This window comes from Nesoenas mayeri (genome assembly GCF_963082525.1).
Source record: "Nesoenas mayeri genome assembly, chromosome: 4".
NCBI lineage: Eukaryota > Metazoa > Chordata > Aves > Columbiformes > Columbidae > Nesoenas > Nesoenas mayeri.
Genome location: NC_137540.1, coordinates 32974921 through 33001579, shown reverse-complemented (window position 1 = coordinate 33001579; position 26659 = coordinate 32974921). Strand labels below are relative to the sequence as shown.

Sequence of the window (26659 nt, the reverse complement as noted above, 5' to 3'; positions counted from 1 at the left end):
CAGGCTACACATGGTTTTGTGCAAACTTCTACCATACAAACAGAAGGAAGATGAGGACTGTAGCTGACTAATCTTCCCATTTCATTTTGCAAAACCAGTTCTTTCATATACCTTTATGTGGAAAAACTAATTTATCCTGAAGTCTTGTGATGAAGCATTTTAATGCATTTTTAATATGATATTTGCGCTCTCATTCTGTTTCTTGGCAATATATTTGAAAGTGTCACAGTTTGAGCATCTAACCTCGCCTAAATTCAGACTTAGGAGCCCATGGGAAAAGCCTGTATTCATTTAATCAAACATGAAGGGATACTGTTGGGAAACACAGGATAAATGACTATGTACATATTCCCTGCTGACAACATGGCCCTAGTTCCTACATATTGTCCTGAAGCTGTTTCAAGAGGACATCCCTGTTAATTCTTTTTTGTTACACAATTAAGCCTTTAGAGCTGCTGAATGGAGTGCTCAGAATTTCACATGCATTGGCTTTTCAGCTCAGCCACATGCGACACACGTTGCAGAAGAGCTCACATTTCATCATTATTGAAGCCCCCTTTAAAAATGTGTAACCACACCTGTAAATATGTCCATCATAGAAAACATACTAGAGAAGACAGATCTTCAGAAGCCTTGGATTTTTTTTTTTGTATTAATGGGAGTAATCTCTCTGTTTTGACATAGATAGTAATTCCATACACATTACTTACTATCACGTTCACACATAACTGTATCACCCAGCAGTACAAATTTGGCCTTGATCAGACATGAGAATACAATGGCATGTATGTGAGAATGGTCAGGCCTGAAAGCTTTTAGTTTATGTCAGCTAACATTTGCACTGGCTGCAGAGGACCTGAAGATATCTAATGTGAAAGGAATCCTGAGAACCATCTTTTCAAGCCATTTCAATTGTGGCCACATAATCTGAAACAGCCTTGACAAAATAAGGGATGTGAGAGAGGTTTTCTCTTAAGCAGGAAAGGGACAACTCAAAAGTGTCTTCTGACCAAAGATGTAGTTAACAGTTCTAAGTAACAGTTTACTTACTAAGAAAATAACTGTTTGCAGAACTAGCGGAGTGTTGATCAAAGAAGCATGTCTCTGTGTATTCCAGGTTCTAAGTCTCTCCTTCCAAGAACTGAAGGAGTGAACTACAATGCAAAGCCCACATTCAGCTTGCAACTGACAGTAAGCAAATTAAATTATTATGCTGAACCATCTTCACTTTCCACTAGGAAAAATCTGCTAATGCAGAGTTCAGCAACTGCAGGACTCTCCCCAGTGGCGCTCACTCCTCCTCTCTCATCCAGCTTCATTAAATCCCTCTAATGCTGCTAGGGTTCATCACAAAAAAACTGTCTGCAAGACCAAATTCTCAATTCTGAGTGGCAGCCAGAGGAAAACTAAGGAGAAACGAGGTTTTGAGATTTTGCAGTTAAGAAAATTAATAAATGCTCCACTAATGAAGGTGATCTTTCATTGATCATATGCCAGCTTGCTTCACCTTATTTTGAACTCAACTTATTTGGGATCAGCAATCTTCATTCAGAAATACACAGGTCTGAATTGTTTCAGGTTTTAAGCATTTTAACTCTAGTTCTTTAGCAAAACCAAGCCATATTTCCATTGAGCTGACAAAACTGATATTCAGTAAAATTTCAGAATATATACTATAATTTTTCCATGAGCTTGATGCCTCATATTAAAAAAAAAAAAAAAACAACAACAAAAAAAATAACATTGTTTAGTTATTTTAGTTATGTTCTGTTTTAAAAGTGGGAGAAAAAAAAAACACAATTTGGAGTCTGACTTTCCCAAGAATTCTACTCTGGGACATTTAAAAACAAAACCAGTGTATATCTTTTTCAGAAAGATCGCGGTGTCACAAGAATGTTGAAAAATGAGTGAAATGAGTGAAACAGCAGACACAGACACTTGAAACCATCATTCTGACTCAGTTAACATTAAGTGATGGCCATGAAAACACCACTCTCATAAAAGCATTAAACTCAACTATTTGGTCTCCCATAATCTATACTTAAGAACTTCACTCAATGTCACTTTTGAGTGAAGAAGCTACAGAAGACAATAGTTTTCGTGCTTCAGCTGGAGCATACCCTTTCAATTCACTATTTAACTTTTCTGAATGTACTTCTCTGTTTTGAAGAATGACCTGTTTTCATTACTCCACTTTATTGAGTTCTATGTTTTCTTTTCACTTCTATCAATATTAAGTACTAATTCACCCACTGGCATTTGAGAATCACTCAGCAATCACAACCCACCACTCTGCAATGCTGATTCACAGCTACTGCGGTGACTTAAGGGAGAATAAAATAGCAGTATGTGTTCAGATCAATGCAAAAAAAAAAAAAGCAAAAAAAAAAAAAAAAAAAAAGCTTAGATGTCAAATTTTGTACTGAACTACCCAGAACCCTTTCTGCTTCACAGAAATGCTTACATTGTTGCAAATTCAACCATACTAACAGTGGAAAGTTCCTCTCATGTTTTTTAAAACAATCAAAGACCCTTGACTTGGACAATTACTACTACAGTTTAAGCATTGGTGATTCAATTGATTCAACCCACCATGCCACAACACTGATGTATTTCTTCCTACTGTTTCCTAAACGATTAACACTTCTAACAAAGCATTCACCAGGAGTCTGTATTTGCTTACGTAAGGTAAAACACCTAACCTATTCCACAACACTACTGCAAATGCACCACAGGAACCTAAAGCACCAAAACCAACAAGCATTTAGTGGCTACCAGTTGACCCTGTACTATCCCCTAAACCAGCACAACCACAATAATATGTTCCAATGTGATATATAGGGGTTTGTTTGGTGGTTTCTAAACTCCAGGATACAGAAGTTTTTAAGATAAATCCTGCTAAATAAATAGCCTGTTGCAAACACTTTTGCATAAGGAACTATGGCAGTTGTTGCATATGTTGGCTCTTTCTTGCAGATGATGTTGCATTCTTCTGTTTGGGTTCTGTTGTGGCACAGTTTCCTTCCAGAAATTCATCTTCTCTGTGAATTAATAGGAGAGCCTACCTGTTGGGCTGCTACAAGACAGAAATGTTTCTCAGCTGAAAGACAGAAACAGGATGTAGCAGCTTCCTGAATTTTCACAGCTGACCTTTAGCAAAATATTTCATATCTTTCTATTAAATTTCTCATTGACTTAGATGTGTCACATAAAACCAGCATCAAACCATAAGAATTTAAAATAGGTCAGTGTGTTTAAATAAGATATGTAAGCAAAAGAAATGTATATAGCTCAAGTACTTACAGCCCAAAACTGTGTGGCATTCACTGAAGACTTATCTACACAATCCATAGAACCGCATTTGCAAAATGTAATTTATAGACTGTCAGGGATCGCAGGAACAGTGAATGTCTGCCAAACCAGAACTTTGGACTCTCCATCTCTGGTGATTTTAAAGACTCAGCCAGATGGAAGTCATACCTGAGCTCTCATCTAGTGCCAGTGACTGTCCTGGCTGGAACAGAGACTGGACTAGCTCACTTCCAGAGGTCCTCAAACCAACATTTATGTGATGCTCTGCTTTCATAGTACTGTGTAAGATTACCACAATTTTAATGACTGCATTAATAAAATAAAGTGCCATGGTCACAGAAATCTCAGAGTTAAGAGCAGTCCTTTCATTCAGAAAATTTTATTAGGACAATGACAACACAGCTACATATTAAAGCTGGCCCAAATTAAATGGAGAGAGGAGTACAGAAGAAGGTGTCCAGCTGAAAGAAGACTCTTTTCTCCAAGTTGGATTATCTACTTGTCCCTTAAAACAGATGATATCAACAGATTACATTAACCATTTCTTCTAATCATGTAGCTACATAAAGCCTTACAATGCAGGCTTAGAACTCTAAGCATTTATGTATTTTTTTAAATATTTCTAGTAGTTTTTCCTAAGTATCAATACTACCATATGTATGGTAAATTTTCTTTGCACTACCCATGTCAAACTTCTTATGCAATCCCACGATTCATCAAAAGTTTAAGTGAAGACAGTTTTCTCCTTGGAAAAATGCCAGACAAACAAGGGCTGGACACAAGAAACCACGTTCAATAGGAGAAAGCAGAAAGTCATTCTTACAAATACATGAAGTTATACTTCTACATAGCAGAAGCTTTTAAAATATCAAGCTGCACACATTACCAAAATCTCACACTCATTTTAGATGGAGTTTACCAGCTAAAAACTGTATGTCAGTTCATTCAGGAATGCAAAGAGATGTAGCTGTTGCACGGTTCACCTGGTGACCTGACTCAAGGAAGGGCCTTTGTGGTTTCCGGCACATTTTGGACGCTCGGTACTTCTGTCACATACTTTGCACAACCGAGGGAACCACGGGGATCAATGTCATCTCCGCTGCGGCTCCTGGACACCGGTAAAGACGGCACAAGGTGGGACTGTGTGGCGTAAAGAAAGGCCTCGACGGGGACGAAATGCGGCAACAACAACCGGTGTTGTGGCGGCAGACAGCCACCTCCGGGGGACCGCTGCCAGGCGTTTAGATAGACCTGCCGGTACCGGAGAGCAGCGCGGGGCGTCACACGGGGCGCCCACGGGCCCCGGCCGGCCTGACAGGTACCCCCGCCGGCCCAGCCCGGCCCCGCCACGGGGCGGAGGGACACGCACACGGACCCGCGCACGGGAACACGCACACGGGAACGCGCACGGACACGCGCACACTCACTTGATGTCCTCCCAAACGGCGGGGCCGTAGTTTCGGATGACGAGCAGCTCCAGGGCGTGATTGACGAAGCCGTACTGCGGGGCAAGGCGAGGCGGCGCCGCAGTCACGCACCCGGCCGGGGAGCCGCTTCCGCCGCCCCGCAGCATCACATCCCACCCGTCCCACCCCGGTGCCGGTCACCTGGCAGGACGCGACCCCTCTGAAACCCACCCCGCTCCCCCCAAAAGAAAGGGCTGGGGCTCGGCTCCCCTCATGGCTCCCTCTTCCTCAAGCGGATTCAGCCTCTTCCCTCCCACCATGGGCCCGGGCAGACCAGGCCAGGCCAAACGTCTCCGTCAGCCCCGCTCTCCCGGGTAGGGAAGGTGGCCCGGCGGAGCTCACCATGGTGCCGCCGCCGCCCCACCGCCAAAGCCGCGGAGCAGATCAGTCCCGATCTCCTCACCGCCTCCCCCGGCCGCCACCGCCCCGAATGGCATCCGCCGCCATCCAATGGCGAGCGCGGCCGCTGCTAAAGTACCCAATGGCGCGAGAGGCCGCCATGCTCTCCTCTAATCAGAGGCGGAGGCGGGACTGCGGGTGGCTGAGGGATGCGGCGGGGTGAAGGGGCTGGTCGCGCGGGCCGCGGGTGGCCGCCGCCCCGGAGCTGGTCGCTGTCCCGCAGCGGCCGCGGGCGCCATCGCCCGTGGCCGGCGGAGTGCTGGAGGTAGGGGGCTGGGCCGACCGCCCCGGTAGCTTGGTGGGTTCTCTGTGCGCACTGCCAGGTCTGCGGCTCCCCCTGCACCTCCTCAGGTGCTGAGGCGGCGGCGGTCGGCGGGATAACAGCGTTTGCTGTCGCCCCAGGCTGGCATGTGCGGGGGAGAGAAGGAGGGACAGGCCGAGGAAATACGAACATTCCGCACGGTTTCTTACCCCCATGCTCACCTCAGCGAGGAACCCCTCGAACCTCTGTCGTACAGTTTCCTGCATATCAAAAAGGACTTTCCAAATGCTTTTCTCCGGCTGGAGTTGCTGGGACTTGCCAGATGCTGAGAAGATTAATCAAAGTGCCCGGCGGGTTCCTGGTGGTCAGGGAGGCAGGGCTGCAGGGCTGTGTGCTCTGCTGCCAGTGCCCTTTGCAGTGGTTGCCTTTGCAGGAATAGAGCTATGTCCTCAGTTGCAACCCCTTAGCTTTTAGTGTCCCCTAAAAAGTGAAGAATTTGAGGGGCAAAGCCATCACAGACATTTCTGTTTCTGTGCATTCATTTTGCAAAGCCTAGTGAAGTTAAAGGCATAATAATGAGTGCTTTCAGTAACTTTTTTTTGCTAGTGTTAAGTCCTTGTCAGTAGCCGACATGAATAACCACTGCATTGTATCAGTAACCTGCTGCATATGGGTTCTGGAAGGGTTCTCCAAGTAACGTATGACCCTTAAAACAGGACTTCTTGAGCACAGGATTACTGGCAACATACCAAGGACTTTCCAGAAATAACACGCTCCATCATATGTTATCATATTACGTGTAACAAAAAAGATGTTGCAATACTTGAAAAATGCATTCAGTTTAAAGTCCTTTGTGCCACCTAAAGACCTGGCCTCAGTGTATGCAATAAAAATCCCAGGGACAGTACTGATTTTTTTTTTTGTTTGTTTGCTTAAAAAGAATCAAAATGCATCCAAGAGATAAAGAGATTACCTAAAAGGATTATAGGACAAATGCTTGATGTCTACTATTGTAGTAGCTCTTGGGCAGAGACCTTGCTACATGAAATCAATAGAGCCATAGATGCTAATCAGTTCAGAGGTCAGTAAAATAGTGCAATATAAGTTTAAAATTTGAACTGTTCAGACACTTTATGAAAAAAAAAATGCAGTTTATGGGTTGGGACCTCAGTAAGTTAAATGACAACATTTAGAATCTTTTGAAATCTCATCTATTGCTCGGTGAACTTTTGAATCTGTGTAAAGATTTCTGTTAAAATTGCTAGTAAGTAGGTAAACAAATTATGGGAGGATAGCCATCAGAAATTTGGCAAACCTCATATCATAGGCATTCCAAGAACAGTAGAAGGAAACCCTGTTTTTGGGTCATGTAGGCATAACATTACATTCAGATGTTGCATAGTCTTCGTCTTCACACACCTATAAAATATTTTTGAGGATATAAAATGTGAAAGACGTCCTGATAGCACATCCCACAGGGTATGCTGCCAGAAGGCTAGGAAATAACAAGACTGGGTTGAGAATCAGTGTTAACAACATCCCCATTCTTCACAAGTTTGAAGGGAATCCACTTGCTCAGCCTGTATATAGGGTAAACCCTCATGCTCCAAAAATGATACTGGAGGGATTACATAAAATTCTTTTTTGATATGGTTTTCAGAAAGTAGATTATGCTGGCAATTTTGTGTACCTGAGTGACACTTCTTCAAAAGTGCTGATATCTGCAAAGGTCAACATTGCTTTAGACAACTGTGAAATTGACTTTCTTCTGGAGCTGCTTTTAAAAGTTTGGAAGATGCTGAATTAAGGAATTCAAGCAAGTGACTTGCGGAGAGGGACCAGCCTCCATTCCAGATGCCTGCTGAATCAAGACTGTCTGGTAGGCCTTAGGCAAGATTTGGTTTCAGCTGAAGGAAAGGCTCTAAGTCACAAAGATAAAGCACATATCAGACTAAGCTGTTAGTACTGGGTTGTTTTCAAGGCCCAGCCCTATCAGTATCAGGACCGTTAGGTCACATGTATTATGCACATCATGCAACCATTTGGACTGTATCTGATGTACTTCAAAGCCTAAAGCTTGTTCACTACAGCATGGCATCTCATTCATATTTGGGCACCCTCATGCACTAGGTACAACTCATGAGCTGCTGCCCAGCTGCTTTTCGGTATTCTGCAGTGGGAGAGAAACTGAGGCACTAGCCACAACTGGGATGTGCATGGGATGGAATGCTGATGTGAAAGTAGCCTTTTAGAAAGTGTTTTCTGTAGCTGAAATCCCACAAGGCAGTTTCTTCACTTTGTGTCTCCCTGAACATGTTTCTCAGGAGGAGTTTCCTGCATGGGCTGTCAGAAAGCCAAAAGAGTTGCAGACAGTGATTACAGGAGAAAAACAACTGTTGTACTTGTTAAGTGATGGTATACATGTTTTTTCCTGATGTGAGATGCTAACTTCATCTGGAAATTCTTGTTGAGATCCATGAAAGTAAAAAGTAGCTTTAGGATCCTTTTATGCTGGATGAAAGGGCACTTAATGAGACAGTAACTTTGGGAAAACCACTAGCTGGCCAAGAACATCTACATTCAGTTCAATATGGTTTGTGTTAATACACAAACATAAAACAAATAAAGTTTTTTAATAAGTTGCATTTTTTAGTTTGGACTTGGACCCTTACAGTTTATATTGTTACTTTAATCCTGAATAAAACCGCTGCCTTATATGGTATTGCTGGATTTCACTTACAGAAGATGGAGTTACTTTACTGACATCAAACTGAATTATGGGTATTGTTTAGTTGTCTGTTTCAAATCATAATGGTCTGAGACTTGACATTTGGGATTGTCATAATAATACTTCCCAGGTGCAGAAATCTATTCTTAAGATCACTTCAGCAAGATTCATTATTTCGACTATACCACTATACACTATTTCACTATACAGTTACATTCATTTTCCAATACTGGTATTGACAAGCTGTGACTGAAACAGCCCTCAATATACCAGTGCTGTTCTGTAATGCAGTAACCTGTGTAGATTTGAGAAACTCTGCGGGCTCTGTTGCATCCTCCTGTAAGAGGAGTTTAATCTTTGCAATGCAGAGCAAACTAATCATGTGTCTAGATCTTCTCTGACACCTTCTGCAACCAGTGGAAAGACTCCTGTTGATTTTCATAGGCTTGTAGTCCAAAGCTCCCAGCAACATTATTGTCCTCAATATTTCTTTGATAGGTTTTGTTTGGGCTGAAAAAATCAGAAGAGTGAGAGTGTATCTATGACTTAATCTGTCCCTTTTCACATCCTTGGGATGTTACTACACGTATTCCTCTAGGTTATTTCCCATTACATGCTGCGTGTGCAGGACACTCATCTGAACATGGCATTTGTTGGTGTAGTGGCACAATATTTTGTAACTTTTTACTCCTCAGACGATGAGAAAAAATTTCAGCACAGATCTTAAAAGGAGGCCTTATAATGGGGCCGCAAACCAACGTGTTCATCTCCATTTATACTGGGAAACCACTGGCTCAATTTTACTGTTAGCATCAAAGATCTGCTGAAGTAGATGACACACAACTTTATAAGGTTGTTTACTTTGTTTTAGATTCTTTCACAGTTTATTATTTCTTTGACTGGCTTTCCAGCTTCATGTTCCAGCCTAACTGCATATTTAACATTCAGATCCTACTGTTTGTGCTCAGGAGAGTACATATCTTTAAACCATTGCATCTGGATGTAGCAGAGTTTCCAGAACCATCGATTATTTTCCATCTTTTATTTGTGCTTCAGTATCAGAGCAACACTGGGTAACATAAGACAGTGAGTTTTACTCTCTTCATTTGTTCTGCAGAAAAGGACTGACAGTGAACTCATGCAAATGGGATTGGGAAATTAAAAACCAAAAAATCTATCTTGTATTTGATTATTTCCTTCCTATGCATTTGTGAGCAGCCATACAATCAGAGATGGTTTCAGGGATCTCTAAAGCTTGTTGTAGCACACATCTAGCACACTTCAGAGTCAGGAAAGTCCTAGCTTTCATTTCAGAAACAGCCTCAATGTTAAATTTGGTTTCTGCCACGCTGACTTCTTGAAAGGTTTGAAAGCAACAGTCCCTTGCACACTATATGGCAAATAGCCACAAAAAATATTGGTGTTGCAGGAAACAAAAACTCCCCTTCCACTGCTTTTGCAGAACAATGAGCAGGCATGAAAAATGGCAGCAGCTAGAGTGGCCTGCTAGGTTATAGGATGGGTGGGGTTTGAAAAAGGGTCCCCTTGCCAAGATTCGAGAGAAAGTCCCCTTAACTCTGATGGCTTTCAGCTGGAAATACTGATTTTGCCTCCTGTATTATCTGTTGCAGCTGTTTTTGCAGAGAATGCAAAAGAAAGTGATGGGAGAAATAAACTGTGTTTGGAGGAGGTCTGAATTCTTCCTTTTTAAGATTTCCCAGGAAAAAGTAACTCTGGCCTGGGGCTGGATGATCTGTATGCTTGACTGCTTAGGCAGTTTCTGCGAGTTCATTTGCTTTGGGTTTGGGCAGCAGTTCGGAGAGAAAGAAAACACTGGCTCCATACTAATTGCACTTCCTCTGACACCAGCAACAAGGACATTTTTCCAACACCTCCCTGAAATCTTACTGGGTTTTGCCTGAATGAAATAAAATTAGTTGAATTCTTTTGCTATAGCTTTTACTTGTGCTATGTCACTGTTAAGATTGAAAGGACCCAATTTTTATTTATTTCAAGAGACATTCATAGCTTTTTGGTAAAGAAATTGCAGTGTAATAAAAATGTATCTTCCATCATCACATGGTGTAAATGTGAACAGGAATCAGCCCCAGAGAAGTCTTCATAAACCAATAAAATTTAAAAATCACATAATAACAAAATTGTTTCTGGACATAATACTATGGTATTTGTGCATTTATATAAATAGTACTACATAGTTTCTTAAGACTTTCATGATATCATAAACATAATACTATACAAGACATCAGCTTAAAACCAACTTTTATTTCCTTGCAAAATCTTTCGGTATTCTATCAGTTAAATTGCCTTGCTTTTGTTTATCTCAACAATTTGTTTATCAGCTTTCCAATTATTTTTTTTTCCCATTGGCTTTAATTTAAGTGAAAAGTTATTTAAAAAGTGAAAGGACTATTTAACATCTAAGTGAAAAGATTAGTTAAAAATAATTGTCTCCTATTCAATACATATTCATTCAGAAAAAAAAAAACAACACAACAACTTGAACAGAGGAACAACTTCAGTGAGACCTAAATTCTTATGTTATGCTTAAAGCTAAACATACACTTGTGGGGTTTTTTTGCAGAACAAGTCTGAACACAAGTACATTTTAAAGCACTTTATTGAATCACTGGCTTAAATACGTGCCTAAATCCTATTTACTTTACTGAGATTCAAACATATTGCTTCCTATGTACACTCAAATGCCTTATCAGGATACTTCCATGAACTAAGGCTGAAGAAGACATGGGAATGTTTTGAACTTTTCAGAAAAAAAGTTAGTGAAATAAAATTAATTCTACAGCAATTCTATCCTAGGTAATGTAGCCTGGGGTGTATTAAAAAAAGAGAGTTATAAAAAGTAATGTTGGAAGATTAATTTGATCTGTAATAAGAACTTTGGCCTACAGCACATTTTATTTTACAGAGATACACTCAGGAAGGTGTCAGGAACTGCCATGAGGAACATCCTACTGAATTACAGACTTACATGAAATCTGGCTTTGAGAATCAACCAGTTCGGCAATAGTTCTTTTCTAGGGACAAAAGGACATTCACTCCCAAGAGGCCCTCCCATTCGGTAGATACGGAGAAAGAAATCCTTTTTATTCAAAAGTCCTTTTGTTTTTCAACATTCAACAGATGAAAGGGATGTACAGATTCCTACTGACTTTAGTCATTACTGGCTCAATATCATGAGCCTACTGAAAAGTCAGTAGTCAAATACTCATTTTTAAATTCAGGAGCATGCACGTGGGACTGCTTCTAGCCCCTGGGTATTTATGCCAATAGAACAGAATTTTCTGATCAAAATCATAAAGAGCAGTAGCCAAGACTTGCAGAGTTCTTGTTTCCTTGAAACACTGCTGTAAAAAATGTTACAAGTTCATATGCTTATATATGTGCATACATATATATGGCATGTGCAAGAGATAGGTGTATATATAATATATAGGGAGACTTTCAGATTCCATCTTTGTGTCACAGAATTATTTCTAAGCATCTTGGATGGATACAGGAGACCTCAAGGAACAGCAGGGTTCAATGTTTCAAGTTTTGTTCAAATGCTGCTTGCAGCATTAATTAAAATACGCATTCAAAATGTTCTAAGTGCTAGTCTCTTACAGGATTTTTCTCAAGGTTCTGATGGTACCTGCTCTGTATGAGTAGGATAAAACAGCGTAGCGGCTTCAGAATGAACCAGTTAGGTTCAGAAAATGAACAGAACGGCATCTTAATGTAATGTAATTGCTCTCTGTAAATATTCAGGGAGTAATACATGATTCAGTGGCAAGTGGCTTGAAGAAAGACTTATGGGTTGACAGGCCAAAAGTCAAGAGGTCAATAAGTTTGAATAATAACTAATAGGATTTGATACTACTGGAAATATTTGTATGTGAAAGCAGTGCAGCTCCACAGCCTGCAGCCAGGATCAAACTGCAGCACAGAGGCATTTCTGTGCAGATGGATCTGCTACTTGGAGAGGCAGAATCCTAAACTTGGGACTTGTAACTAACCCTGTTCTGCCAGTTCCAGAGGCAGACACTTGAGAGGTCTCCACTCTCCACAATAGAAAAGCTTGTACTGTAGTAATATTAATGCTTTGTATAAGTGTTCATATGTTTTATAGCATTTGTGTTCACCTGTATATTCCCCTGGCAACTTTAAAGTGAATATACCATAGGTATTTCAATAACATGCCATACCCACATTGCCGTCCTTGAATAAGGTTCAGAGCTTTAAACTGGTGTGCTTCTGTTCCATTTTATACACTCTGACTGGAATTTCCTTTCTAAGCAAACACTCCAAAGCATGTTTTATTACACTTCTTTTAAAACATTTCAAATGTAATTGACGACAAAAAGAAAACATTTATTGCCTTAATACATAATAGCAAGTGGGCATTATTATTTCTTGTATTTTAAAAAAACCAAGAACTAAAGTATTATTTGATCATTACAGAGACTTCAGATTGTGATTATACAGTGTTTTAATCTATATTCATTTTATACACGCAAAGTTCATGAAACAGTAAGCAGCAAACTCTGCTATGTGTATTAGCTACAATCAGCAGCCTGATCCAGAAGATGCTGAGCACCTTCAACACATGGACTCCAGTCAGTGTTAGAAGATGGTCAGCAGCTTCTAGGATGTGGCCCAAATGATGCACTTGGAAGGAGTATGTGATAGCAATGACAATATTTTAATGGATATTTTCTTATGGAATCACTAAGAAAAAAGATTTTTAATAGTCATGGGTAAGCACCAGCTCACAACACTGCATGTGGCTGCATCACTGGCACATCGCATTTCCTGACACATTGCATGTACAACATCTAGAATTCTCAGCACAGAGAGAACTGAGAAGGTTGTTACATAGCACTTACAAATTACCACAGGGAAAATGTAGTCTTTAGTAGCATTTTCAACAGTGAAGTTGCAATATTATTTTAGTGACTATGTTTCTTACGCAAAAGAAAAATAAAAAGTAGTCAGTGACATACTTCCTGAAATTTTAATACTGGCTTTCAGGTGATCACAATCTAAAGTGCTTTCATGTTTCGTACATGTTTAAAAATTTTCAATTTATACAAAAAAAATCAAAATATTTATAAATTTATTTTATACACTTGTGAATGTACAATTTAGTCTATTCCTGTTTCCTCACCGAAAAAATTGGCATTGCCATCTCCCAAATCTCTCTTTTGAAACCAAGTCTGTGAGTTTGTTCCTTGAATATAAGCATCCAGAAAATAGCAAATTCCAGGGATATCACTTGGAAAATTTGGTGGAAGTTCTTCTCTTGAGCGAGGTGTGAAAACAAAACCTGGATACTCCTTTAACAACCTAGAACAAAAACGAATCATCTTGATTAAAAATGAATCAGTCACTGGTTGTCACTACAAGTGCAGACATTTGATAATTCTTCATGTACAGCAGAGCAGAATGTAGCCAGGCAGAATCTAATTTAGTATTTATATGTTATTTACTGAAAATATAAGATAATACTGTTTATTTGGTAACCCTGATAACCTATTAACTTGTGCACCAGCATGAACAGGAGTAATGCTTCTCTTTTTTTATTTTGTCAGTGGTCTGCATGTAGGTGCTATGTTTGTTGTAAATATTTTCAAAAATTATTTAGTACTGAAAGCTGTCTCAGATGTGCACATGAAACTGGCACTACAATTAATGTTTCAACTAAGTAAATACTGAAAAGCTTGTTAACTAAACTATTCAGATCCTTTTACCAATTCTAATATTCTAATAATTCTGGTTTTTTTCACACATGGGTCCAATAAACCCAGTGGTCTTCTATATCTGAAACACAGGTTGCTAATCTATAGGGAGAATTTCTAGAAGAAACAATTGTCTCTATGAGGTCAGTGGTATAAAATCCAGACTTGGACCTGGAGTTCAGCTGTAGACTGCTGTTACCTTCAAATTCAAAACAGTTTCCTATTATTTTGCCTGGCACCTATAAGACGCTATTACTTGGCCATGAACATGTTGCAAGGTTATTTTTAAGCAATATTAAAGAGATAACAATAAGAGAGTATGAGATTGGGAGGACAAAGACACTGTATTTCACATGGGAGAGCACACATAATCACACAGTACACATTACTAAAAATGCCCGATTTGAATGGATAAACAGTATAGCCTAAGTTCCATACTAAAAGGTTTAAACTGAGTTGGGATCAAGACCTGTACAACTTAACACTGGTGTGGTTGATTCATTGCAACCTATTCATCTTCCCGAAGCCAACGAGAGTAAGGGTGTGTAGGGTGATGCTTCACAATTATTCAGTTAGGTTATTACTTTGAAGGGCACCTACAGCCAGCCTGGCATCCAGTTCATACTGAAAGCCACATAGCTCAAAGAGGAGCCAACTATATTAGAGAAGAAGTTAAAAAAAAAATAAAATAAAAAAAAGCAGGAGGTGTATAGCCGCAAGGTAAGAAGCCAAATTGTCCCAAATGTGACATCTGAAAATGAATATCAGCTCTTCTGTTTCTACCCTTTTCTTGCTGCTGCTCGTTGCATTCTGACTAAAAATAACCATGATGCATTCGTGAGCAATCAGATAAAAAGAGAAAAAGGAAAACAAACAGCAGAATTTCAGAGGAAAAAAAAAAACAAACTGGAGGATAATGAACTACTACAGTAACTACTTCAGGTGGACATTTTACAGATATGAGGCACTGTACCTGTAAGTTGTTGGGCTGACATTTATTTTCCTAGGTACACTGCAAGATTCAAATTTATTGGCAAGGGTTACGTTATTTCCAAAAAGGCAATAACGAGGCATTTTAACCCCAACAACTCCAGCAAAGACAGATCCAGAATGAAGGCCAATACGCATCTTTAAATAAAAGACAGAAAACAGCATTATTAGGTATAAATTAATGGTTAAAGTCAGTTTTATAAATTATTCCTCTATTAAAAAAAAAAAAAAAAGAAAGAAATAATGACCTACTAATATAAACTGAGTTAGTACAGTTTCCTTAAAATATCTGTATTGTCATCACCGCTCGTGGAGAGCAAACCAGCTGAAGTTTACCTTGCCTTGCATTTATAGTAAGTAGATCTTCATCTGATATGACTATGGTAACACTGGACTCTGCAGCAGTAAATTAATCTGAAACATCAGCAGAAGTTACTATGACACTTGGATACTTTCCTGGGAGGAATTACGTGACACAGTTCCAACTAAACTCTATTGACAAGGTTGCACATAGAGTAAAATCCCAAGCCCAGAGTACAGATAATTAATACAGCAACCGACACATTTTGATACCTCTTCTTTATAACTCATACTGAGATTTCTGAGTTTTGCTTAGCTGGTGCTCCATTCTGTGTTCCTTTTTCTTTGGCATGTGTGCTTTCTCTTATGTGCATTATACATACATAGACATTTTCTTCTGAGTAGCACTCTGGCATGATATCGGAAAGCTTGCTTATCTACTATGTGTGCTACTCTATACGTATCTAGAGAACATAATCTCATTATGAAGAAGCCACAATTTCTAACGTTGGGTGGAAAAGCAGAAAACCCTGCAACAAAAGCAAAATCCACCCACGCAGCAAAGATGGCTGAATTATGTACATCGAAATAAAAGTCTGATTTAAAATATGCAGTTTGCAGTCATGCTTTTTTCTTTGACAATTCATATAGAAAATGACAGTAGGGTGTGTGACATGTTTGCTGCTTTGCAAAACAGCCAGTGCTTTCATGAACATTTCATTAAAATAGATGAATGCTTTCATTAAAAGTAGGAAAATTCAGTTTTCTTCTAAGAAGTTTCTGCAATTTTTTATCCCTATTTTAATATTACTTTAAAAAATGTAGTGGCATTCCTCATTCAAAATCATAGAGGTAGCATTTGTGTGGAAATTATAAACATGTTATAATATTGTCAAGGTGTTTCCAGATTTTTGAAGTGTAATTTAATTTGATATTGTGAATACAAAGAGAACAGCATTTATTTACAATATAATACTGCTGTTCTCTGTGATAAATGTGAAATGTAGTCCTCTTAATAACCATTTTCTCTGTCTTGGAACACAAATACTCCTTAATCTAAAATCAAAGAAGCCTGAAGTTTTCTAAAGGAACAAAGGAATAGATAAATGTTAAAAACAAACAAATGAAAGACATCATGAACAGAGACACCTGTTTTAAAAATAATAGAACCCCATTCCAGGGCATTTGAACTTAGCAGAGGGCCCACATCATTTGTCATGCACGCATGCCTTTTCTTTTCCCTCAGTGAGAGGTAAACCTACATGAAAAATTCAGTACATGTGTCAGTCCTCATCAAAAGGAACCCATAAATATAACTACCACTGAATCTAACAATTGCATTGACAGCATTAACACCATTGTCTTATGGTAGTGGTTCAGAATCTGACTATAAAACAAGAACAGCAACAGAATCCTTTAAGGATGTGAGGATTACTGCAATCAGAACATATCTTTGATAAATCATATTTATACCTGTTACCTAAAAAGATTTAGATGTTCTCACTGGGTCTAATTTTGAGACAGGATTAGTCTCCTCATTAAAAAACAGTAACAATATTCCATGCCACTGACAAATTTAGTGCTACTGAGACAAAAACTGCAGCTCGTCAGTGCGTACCTATTGATTTCACTGCATTCAAGTATTTTGGATTGATTTTCAGATCTCTGTTTCATTGTTACCTCTTCACAAAACTCTCATTCACAGAACTGTTCTCCAGCTGCACATATTTGAATCTCCAGCTTCTCTGAGTTAATACAATTATGTGAAATTTCCTTGAGACAAAAACCCCAAAAGCAACTAAACAAACAAAAATGCCACTTTAGCCATGTAAAATGCAATAAAATATATGACCTTGATAGGCTCTCCATGGGGAGACACCACCTCATCTGACAGCTCCATCATCTTCAGGGCCATCAATGCTATTTGAACAGCATGTGTTTCACTTTCTTTGTGTAAACCTCCAGCGACACAGTAGGCATCTCCAATAGTCTCAACCTAAAACAGGCATATTTGTTACAGGCCTTATTGTTAGGCAATTTGACATGAAAAAGAATAGTTTGTGATTTCACCAAGAATTGCACCTATATATTGACTAAGTCTTATTTGTCCTGCTCAATTATTGAAGTCCTGGGCTAAATTCTGCAGTATCATTCAAAAGGAAAAACTGTACAACTTGTATTTACTGCTTGGCATGATGCTAAAATACTTTTCCTTGCTCACTTGCACCCATAGCTACATTAAACACCTATTTATTCCAGATTCATAGCATTGTCATTGAAATTAATTTTTTAAATTAGCTGTTAAGTTTTGATGCATTTCTCTCATGGCTGCATGAACAGCTGATTATGTTGATTTTTGTTTGTTTGTTTTGTGATTTATCTTAATATGTTGTTCTTATAATGAAAGTTTGGGGCAAAATAATTTTTTGACTTCTATTATCCTCTGTCCCGTTTAGTCTTCATTTATTTTCCTGACCCAGAACCCCACAGAAATGCAATAAATTGTGTACCTTGTAGACATCTAGCTCTCCACATTGGTAATCAAAGCGAGTATAAAGCTCATTAAGCATGGTGATAACCTGCATAGGTGAGCATTGGGAACAGATGGCAGTGAATCCAACAATGTCAGAGAAAAGCATTGTGACATTATTAAATTTCTTGGCTTGCACAACTTGTCCCTGCCACAGCTGCTGAGCAACCTCTCCAGGAAAAATGGAAAACAAAAGATCTACGGTCTTCTTCTTTTCTTCTTCAAGTGCTTGATGGGCTTGCTCAAGGGTTGCTTTTAGCTTTCCTAACCTCTTCTTCAGTCCATCCTGAGCTCGGGCCTGCTCTCCTATCAGAACAACATCTCTCAATGCATTGTGAATGGGAATATCTGAGAGGTACAGTCCACGTCCTGTGAAATCTTCCAGTCTATCCACACAAGGAGATCCCAAGAACAGGATGGCACTGGACTCAAAGATATAAATCATTTGGCCTTTAAGATCCATTACCTGCAACAGTTAAAGAAACAAGAATTGATGCAAAACATGCATGGTTTAGAAGCAAGAAGTTTTAGAGGAAATACATTTTGCTGAAAGGTAGGAAAATCAGACATGTCCTTACATTTTCATTTAGTTGCTTAAGAGAAAACATGGGGTGCTAAATCATAAAGCCATCAAATAAGTTTACTCTGCTTGAGCCTTCTGGTACAAAAGTTAGACAACAGCTTAAGGATAAACACTTAATTATTTTTGATTATTAGCACCAGTTTTCGCTTAGGAAGAAAATAAAAACAAAAAGAAGAATTCTGTGCATTTTCATCTGTTAATAAAATGTCACTGACTACAGTGGCCTATGAATTTCTGCTAATAACGCTAGTGTTTAGGTCATGCACCACTTTGTAAGATAAAGTGAGAATATCTGCTTCAATTTTATCACAGGATGTTCAGTACTCCCTGCAACTTAAAATTAAAGACATAAATGGCAGAAATATCCCATTTTAATGATCTAAAAAGGTGAAATATCTTGTGTAAAGTGTTTTTATGTCCCTTCTATATCCAGCAGTGTAATGTGCAAGGTGCTGCAGAGTTCCTCTTAACATTGCTTTGAAAGACCATTTTTTGAAGAAAACCTGTTACTTGCTAATAGACATTTGCATATGTAAGTACATGCAAAAGCAAAGCAGAGTCTACCATCCCCTGTAATCACTGAACTCTTGCCTAGTGCAGAAACAGATCCGAGATGAAGCAGCTAATCAGTGCTACATATTTTCCCTCTTCAAAGGGTGTAACCCTTATCGCTGTTCTTGGAGTGTTGAGTCTGAACTGCTAATTCATCCTGGAGGGCTCAGGCATATATATGCTGGAATTCAGGTAGGGCCCGTGATGAATAAAAGCAGTCATTGAATATTTGATGTTTTTTACTGACCTAGGTCACCTGCCACAGACCCAGCTTCAGCAAAGATAGTAAGAAATCCCGTCAGCTGAAACTGACACGTTTGGCAACTGCATCCGATGAAAACATCAGAATATCAAAGATACCAAAATACCAAAGATACCAAAGGCTGAATGAGCACAGGAAATGTCTGCTTCATTCCCCAAATCCTAGAGCTGCTGTTTCCAGATGACTGAGGGACATTTTAGTAAAGCTTTCCCTGCCCTTATCTCTGTGTTGGAGATGCCCTTATTCTGAGCAGCACGGCATGTCATTGGCTTTGTCTTAATTTATTGAGTTTATCTCAATATTTCGTTGTTGCTTTTTTTTTTTTTTAAATATCGAATTAACAGTAGGATTTTACTTGTGCTAAAGTCCTAAAGCAGAGTTTTGAATGAATATTGGCTTCAGAATCTGAATTACATTAGAGTGCCCTCAATAAATCATTACTGTTCAGTTCTATTAGATGTTGAGAGGTAGACAATGCAAAATGCACCATGTTTTGTGGCTATTTTAACTGTCTTAGGAAAACAATTTTCTCACAGAAATAATAGCTATAAAAAGTCTCTTACCATGGATGATTTCATATCAGTATTATCCCATCTTCTGACTCGTACCGTAAACTGCATATTTAGCATGGTCATTATTCCACTAAAAGTGCAGCTTACTTTGGGGGTAAGAATTTCAAAATACTCTTCAAAATTTGGCTTAGCTTGAAATTCTCTCCTGGTCAAAAGTCTTCTTATCCCATTTCCAATTTGAAGAACTGACATATCCTTGTCAAACATAAAATGAAATGGGAAAGTCTTACAGAACATAGAGGCAGGAATCACAAGTGAAGACTGTGGTTTACATGGCGATAAGGAAGGTTTTGCACTTTTGACTTGTATAGAATACAGCAAATAAGGCTGATTAGCAAACTCAGTGCAGTCATTATGGAAACAAGGAGGCATGAGCATCACTTCCACCTCAGTTTCATACAAAATATGAGCTGCTGCTTTAATAATACCGGACAGAATAAGACTCGTGATTTTCTTAGGAAAGAAATAATACACATTTAAGAAGTCCTGATCTTTCTCCAGGCATAATATGGAGGCATCTTCAAGTCTGTCCTTTTTTCCTGCTTCCTGGCTGTGGCCACTCTGCTTCAGCAGAGTAGTGAAACTGTTCAAGAAGTCCTTAAGGGTTCCTCCAATAACCCCTAATATGTGTTCATCCTCTTCATAGCATATTTTGAATAGCTCTTCACCAAGGGATTCCCGTAAAGACTCCACAGGAACACCTGCATGGAATCACATTTTAGTCAGAGCTGCATGCATCATGCTTAATCATAGGCTAACCTCCATCTTTTTCACGCTAGACCAAATCAAATAATTAGCAATATCCTTCCTTGATCCAGCACTGACACCTGAGGGTCCTCCATTTAGGAGTCCTGCTGTTACAAAAGACAAACTTGTGGTTCCTGGAAAACAGGGAGACAATAAGTTGCGGTTTGGAAAGATCCAACATCCAGTGTTCTTTTTAGAGATGTAGACAAAATGCATGTAGGTTTTGGCACAGAGTTTAAGCTGATTCCCTTAGCTTGATATAAAGAAATAAAATAAGAATTTAAAAAATTAAAATAAGAATGAAAAAGGATCTGTGCACATGTGCAGATATACGTACTATGCCTGATACAATAATTTAAATGACCCTAGGAGTATTCCACGGTACTGAGGCCAAGTGGCACAGAAAAGCTCAGATCTTTGCTAGTGAATTCATTTTAACAGGATAACTGCATGCAGACCGACTATTGGGGATGTTCCAACTCCCCAACTGTTACTGGGAATCATTTGGAAAAATGTTATCTGTCACAGGCCAACTGTGTGCCAGGACCAGCGTAACAGTTTAAGGGCACAGAAGACCACATTTCAGTTCCTGGAAATGTTAATTTAGTATTACGGATGTAGCCACAAAGTTCTGTATTGCAAATTACAGCAGTTCTCTTCCGATGGACTATAGTCCTTCAGAAGATGAAAAGGATCAAACGGTTTTTCATTAGTATAAAACTGTAATTTATTATTGAATGTGTGTTACAAGTCTCTCTAGATGTTTGACCTGAGGGGTGCATGATTCTATGACAGCTCGGACTTGATAAACTCAGCCCTTTAGCTCAAATTTTGACACTCTGCACTGTCAGTTGCAGAGATCACCTTTAGGCTCTGTGTTGTCAGCATCACTGCATCCCTTACATAGAGAAAATTATTTCTTTATAACTAGCCTAACTTATATATACATATATTACTTTATATATGAAACTTACATTTAATCTATATATTTATATATACGTATTATTAAACAAGCTTACATTACCTGCTGCATTAGCATGATCACTGATTATTTTTTCAAAATCTTCTCTATCCTCAGTTTTTCTGTAAAGATGATAAAAATATAAATAAAATCCCTGAAAAATCAAGATAAACATGCTAAAAATAGTAAGAAGCAGAAGTCACCTACACTGCCTTCAATGTGTACAGACCAATTTCTGCTGATCAAATAGGCAGTTTTTCATTAATTGAAAAAAGAGTCTTGGTAGGATCTTAGATTATCCTGCATATTAGTGATAAATTACAGTTTTAGTGGTCTCAGTTCTGATTATGATTGAGGACAAATGCTATAGACTATCACTAATTAAAAACTCCTAGGTTGCAGCAGTCCTGGTTTTTGTTTGGTTCAGTTTTTTTGCTTGAAGCCATAGCTATATTTTGTAACATATTGTAAAATATAACTGGAATTTATATTCTAGCATTTATTGGAATTACATTAGATTCAACTCAAAAGAGGTGAGAAAGTATGTCTGTTTTGAGAGGAAATACCAATAACAACTATTAACTTCAAAATTACTTGTTTGTTGGTAGTAATCCAGATTTTGTGACACAAAACTGCAGACCTCTGACTTCTCTGAGGTCAATAAACGTCAACCTGAATGTCAGCCCCAAAAATGATGAGGACATGCAGCTTAGACTAACCTCCCTATAACCAATAATGGTGCAGACTTTCTGAATTTCTTCACTTGAAATACCTTAGATATGTTTATATGCAACAGCAATACGGACATTTAGATTTGGTTTATATTTGCATTAAGAATAGCATAATAATTTTTTGTTTCAAACTAATACTGCAGGAAGCAACACAAAATTAAAGAGTGGGAAAATATTCACATCAATAAGGCAGTCGGCAATTGCAATGCACATCTGACCAGCTGTCTTTGGTTCAGGCAATGCATATGAAGTGTTTTAAGAATATCAAGTATAATTTAAAACATACATTGTAATTAACCTTCTCAAGGTGAGCGATAATGTAGTTTCCAACTTCATTATTCTTCTCCACTTTTGAAAGGAGATCTAAACTGAGGGCTTGCTTTTTCAGATGCATTCCATACATTGAATCTTCAATGTATAATGAGACACTAAGAAATTCTCAATCCCTACAAGGCTCAAATGATTAATATTGGATTAGTACTATGATGAGTTCCTCAGAAACAGCAACCAGAAACCAAGGGAGCCCAATAAACACAGGCGTGTCAGGATCTGTAGTGTACGATTCCTTGTTGTATCAGAAGCCTTTTTTTCTTTTAATAATACTAATTGTTTGCATTTCAAATTCTTTTCCTGGAATCTTAGAAACACTGGGCTTGATCCATATACAACCATATCTACATTTCCATCTATGCCTGCGTAGTCTCTGACTTCCTCTGAAACACTTGCTTATTTTAAACAAAGTCCTTGCCTGTTTCCCTGCACAAATGGCTAAATTTGACCATGAAGTTAACTTTGTGAATGATTTAAATATTTGTGAATATTTTAAAATAAACAAAATCATTATTAACTTACATTACATGAAATGTTACACACCAATTTGACAAGATAATTGAAAACAGGTTCCGGAAGTCCTGATTCCCAGCCAACACCCCAATCCCTATGAGCTGCCTGCAAAACACTTTTGCCATGAAGTTAGCTGCAAACCCATGATGCATGCGTACCTTGTTTCTTTTATTCTGTGTTTTGCAAGTGTCCTCTGAAGTGCAAGATTTAGTCTTTCAAACTGGGGAGGAAAAAACGGTATGTTGATTAAAATGTCATTGCTGAACATATAATTATCAGTAATATTTTTACACAGAAAATAACTACTTCGCTGTCATTGGAACTAACGTCTTTTTTCAAGATGGTATAGTTGTTAGAAACAGCATGTCATTTCTGTGTTTGGAGTCTACTTTATGTTGATGTCTTCAGCTCCAGTACCACTGTAATTACGCCCCTTAGCTGATGTGCGCCAGTGGTTGTGCACGTTAAACATAGTGATATGCTTTACCTCTAAGCTGTCATATAGCAATAAAGACAGTGCTGCTAAGACATAAGTGTAACTATTCCAACTTTCTGTTATTAGACATTCTCCCCCCAAAAAACACCCTACCATACATGCAAAATGTAGAAAAAAATCTTTTCACCTTAAAATATGTCACAAAAAAGCCAGTTATATTCTGCAATGTGCCCACAGCAAGACAGTTAAAACTGGCTCTTCTAGCTAGTAACTTTTATTGGAATATTAAGAGTAAATTTTTTTTTTTCAGGGCAATTTTCAGAAGTGTCCAGGTTGAAATGGCAAAAGGTGACAGAGTTTCAAATGCAGCTATAAAAGATCAAGATAACATTCTGTGCTCCAGATCACCTTCTTCTCTGTTTTCAAGATTATAGCATTTCCAGACAATGTTAAAACCATTTATTTTATATTTCTATAAAAAAGAATTTCAGCTCTGTATGCTTCAAACTCAAATATCTGCCAGATGAAAATCTAGTCACTGTAAATAACCTTTGTAAAAAGATTCTGTCATAAAAGACCCTTTTAGAGTATCATGAAGATTTACCTTAATTTATCTCAATTGCATGGTTCCATATCCTTTCTGTAGTTCCTAATTGGAATAGATACAACACTTTCCAAACATGCATATTTCAAGCTGTTTGGGCCAGCAAAGCTGTTTTATGTACATAGTATCTGATCATTCAAAACCCAAACTCCCCATAGAGACAGGGTCATAGAAAAGTGCTATAATACCATGAGAGAATTTGGCTGTGAGGTTTGTTGTGATCTGTTTTTTCTTTGCTTTTCAGAAACTAGCTATTTCTACTGCATTGTTTACTTTTTGTATTTTCAAAAGGAAAGTTTGGACATGCAAAGAAAATACCATGTGGAAGAAAGGGAATATATTCTGGAAACAGTTTCCAAGCAAAACTCTAAATTGAAAAACTCTTCTACCACATATATGAACACGATGTAAATTACATCTGTGTGTAAACTGGTACAGTAAGTGGAATGCCATGCAATTCATTACTTATCTCCAAGTAATATTCTCTATATTTCTGTAAACACCCAAAGAGGCAAATAAAACAATCACATGCACTGCATTATATCTCAAATTTAATGAGCAGTTATTCTGGATTCACTGTGTCCTGGAGTTCCATGCACAACTGACTGTGTTCATGAATCAATCGAGGTCATGATGTGATCTCCTGTTTTGGAGTTTCCAATTGGAAAGAAGATGATGTTAGTTGATGATGGTTAAGTAAGGCACTATAAAGTATCTAAGCAATTAAAAATACGTTTTTAAAGAAGCAAAATCCTTCTATGGAAAATAAGTGGGATTGGGAAGATGCTTAGGTCTTGACCCCAAATCAGCATGAGAACAGACTACTGTGCAGGGACAAAGTTCCAAAGCATATGACTTGAGTAACTGTAAGTAGCAATGACAATAACCTTGAACTTCAGCAGCTCCTCAGGTATGTGGTCATAATATCCTTGACCTTACCAAGCTTTTGACCTAGCTGATGAAATAGCCTATTGTGATTATATAATAGGCAACTGCATACATTTATATTATTCTTTAAACTAAAAAATACCAATTACTTCATTAAAAGTCTCACCCACAACTATATACTAGAAGAGAAATACAGCAATCATGACACCATAGAAAGGCTGCTTTGCCAGTTCATTCTTGAGTTAAAAGTTCTTTCCTTTATACATTTAAAGATCAGTTTAAAGGGATGACTTCTCTAAGTGCAGCAGAGGTAAAAAGGGGTCTACCAAAAATTGGTAATGTAGGTTTAATGAAAGGGTAATAGATGAAGATTTGCAAAAACAGATTGGCAAATAGTTTTAAAAAAACTTCAGCACATTTAGTAGGGTACACTGAATGTCAAGTAATAGAATTGTAATTGAGTATACAGAGTTGGCCAGTTGCCATTTGTAGTCCAAATATATACCAGTCAGTTACTTCACACTTTCCACAGACTTTGAGGCAAGCCCAAGTGTTGAATTTTATGGAGCTGCATTTTTCATATTCCTTTTACAGAGACAAACCATGGTATTCATCTCCACTCAAGCAAATCCCTGTGGATGCACTGTACCTGTTTTCAGTTGAGTTGAGCAGACATGAGAATACCTTTGTGGCAAACACAGACAGTAATGTTTTTAAAAATAGTATGGCAAAGAGATTAGCATCACAACAGGTGAAAACAGCCATTTTGATTTCTCTGTGATAATGACTAATGCACATAGCAGTACAGATTCAGTTAGGTGAAGTGATGAGGTGAGCACATAATTTACATCATTAAGTAATGAGACAGTTTCTCTCATTGCTACAGAAATACATGGATTTAAAAGGAACAATTAAAATTATCAATGGAATGTTACAAATACAAGGCAAAAATATAGTGAAATAAGGGATGGTGTTAAAATATGCAAAACTGATTGTGACAAAATTGTATGAGGATGAAATGAGGATATAAACTATGCAGAACTACATAAGAACACAACCTTTAATGTGAAAGCAACTTTTGAAAGGCTTACACCTAAAGGAGTGTATAAAATACTTTTTTAAATATTTATCATTAAATGCTATTAAATTATTATTATTATTATGCAGTATCTATTTACCTCAGGAAAGAGTAGTTTGCAGATGCTTTCAGTTAATGTGTGCAGGTACACTCTACTTCTGCTTGTTTTCCTTTGTGGAATATTTCCGTGAGCATCTTTTTCATGGACTTCTTTGCAGATGGGCAAAGCAGCTCTAGAGTTGTTCTCTGTGCAGTCCTTGTCATGGTCCTCGGTAATGGGACTTTGAGGCAGTAAGGAAAAAGGACACTCCCCTGTGATCTTCAAGTCTTTCAGTTTTGTACAGAACATACTGTACGAAGTGTCTCTCTTCAGATTAACAGTACTTGGCTTTGTGTTTAATAGTTCTGTTTACTAACAAGAGCAGAAGATGCCAGAATAGTAGATAAGGCAACCACTGTGGAAGATTATTGGTAGCTATAAATCACCACAGGAAGAAATATGTGCCCCTACAAAACAAGAAGAAATGAAAAAAAAATTAAAAGCATTTATGTACTCTTTCAAATTCCTGTGACATGACAGTCTGATCATATGTGCATTAAAATAATGGCTTCTCTAGGATCTGTCTCAGGAGATCACTTAGCCTCATGTGCCATTTTAA

General features: G+C 38.2%; 2 protein-coding genes across 3 annotated transcripts in view; both read right to left on the bottom strand.

Annotated features, from left to right (window-relative positions):
* Positions 1-4807, bottom strand: part of GUCY1B1 (guanylate cyclase 1 soluble subunit beta 1) — a 37193-nt gene extending 32386 nt beyond the window's left edge. For both annotated transcript variants that reach the window (XM_080344003.1, XM_080344004.1), the window contains exon 1: positions 4740-4807. The gene's annotated coding sequence lies outside the window, so the exon portion shown is untranslated. The remainder of the gene's footprint in view (positions 1-4739) is intronic.
* An 8059-nt stretch (positions 4808-12866) lies between these two features.
* Positions 12867-26352, bottom strand: GUCY1A1 (guanylate cyclase 1 soluble subunit alpha 1). Its single transcript, XM_080344374.1, has 8 exons — positions 26101-26352; positions 23153-23214; positions 21484-21542; positions 19704-20413; positions 17724-18209; positions 17066-17209; positions 14897-15051; positions 12867-13531 (listed from the first exon to the last, which is right to left on the bottom strand). The coding sequence occupies exons 1-8, from the start codon at positions 26347-26349 to the stop codon at positions 13330-13332; spliced, it is 2067 nt and encodes a 688-aa protein (XP_080200500.1). The 5' UTR covers positions 26350-26352; the 3' UTR covers positions 12867-13329.
* Between the last annotated feature and the right edge of the window lie 307 nt (positions 26353-26659).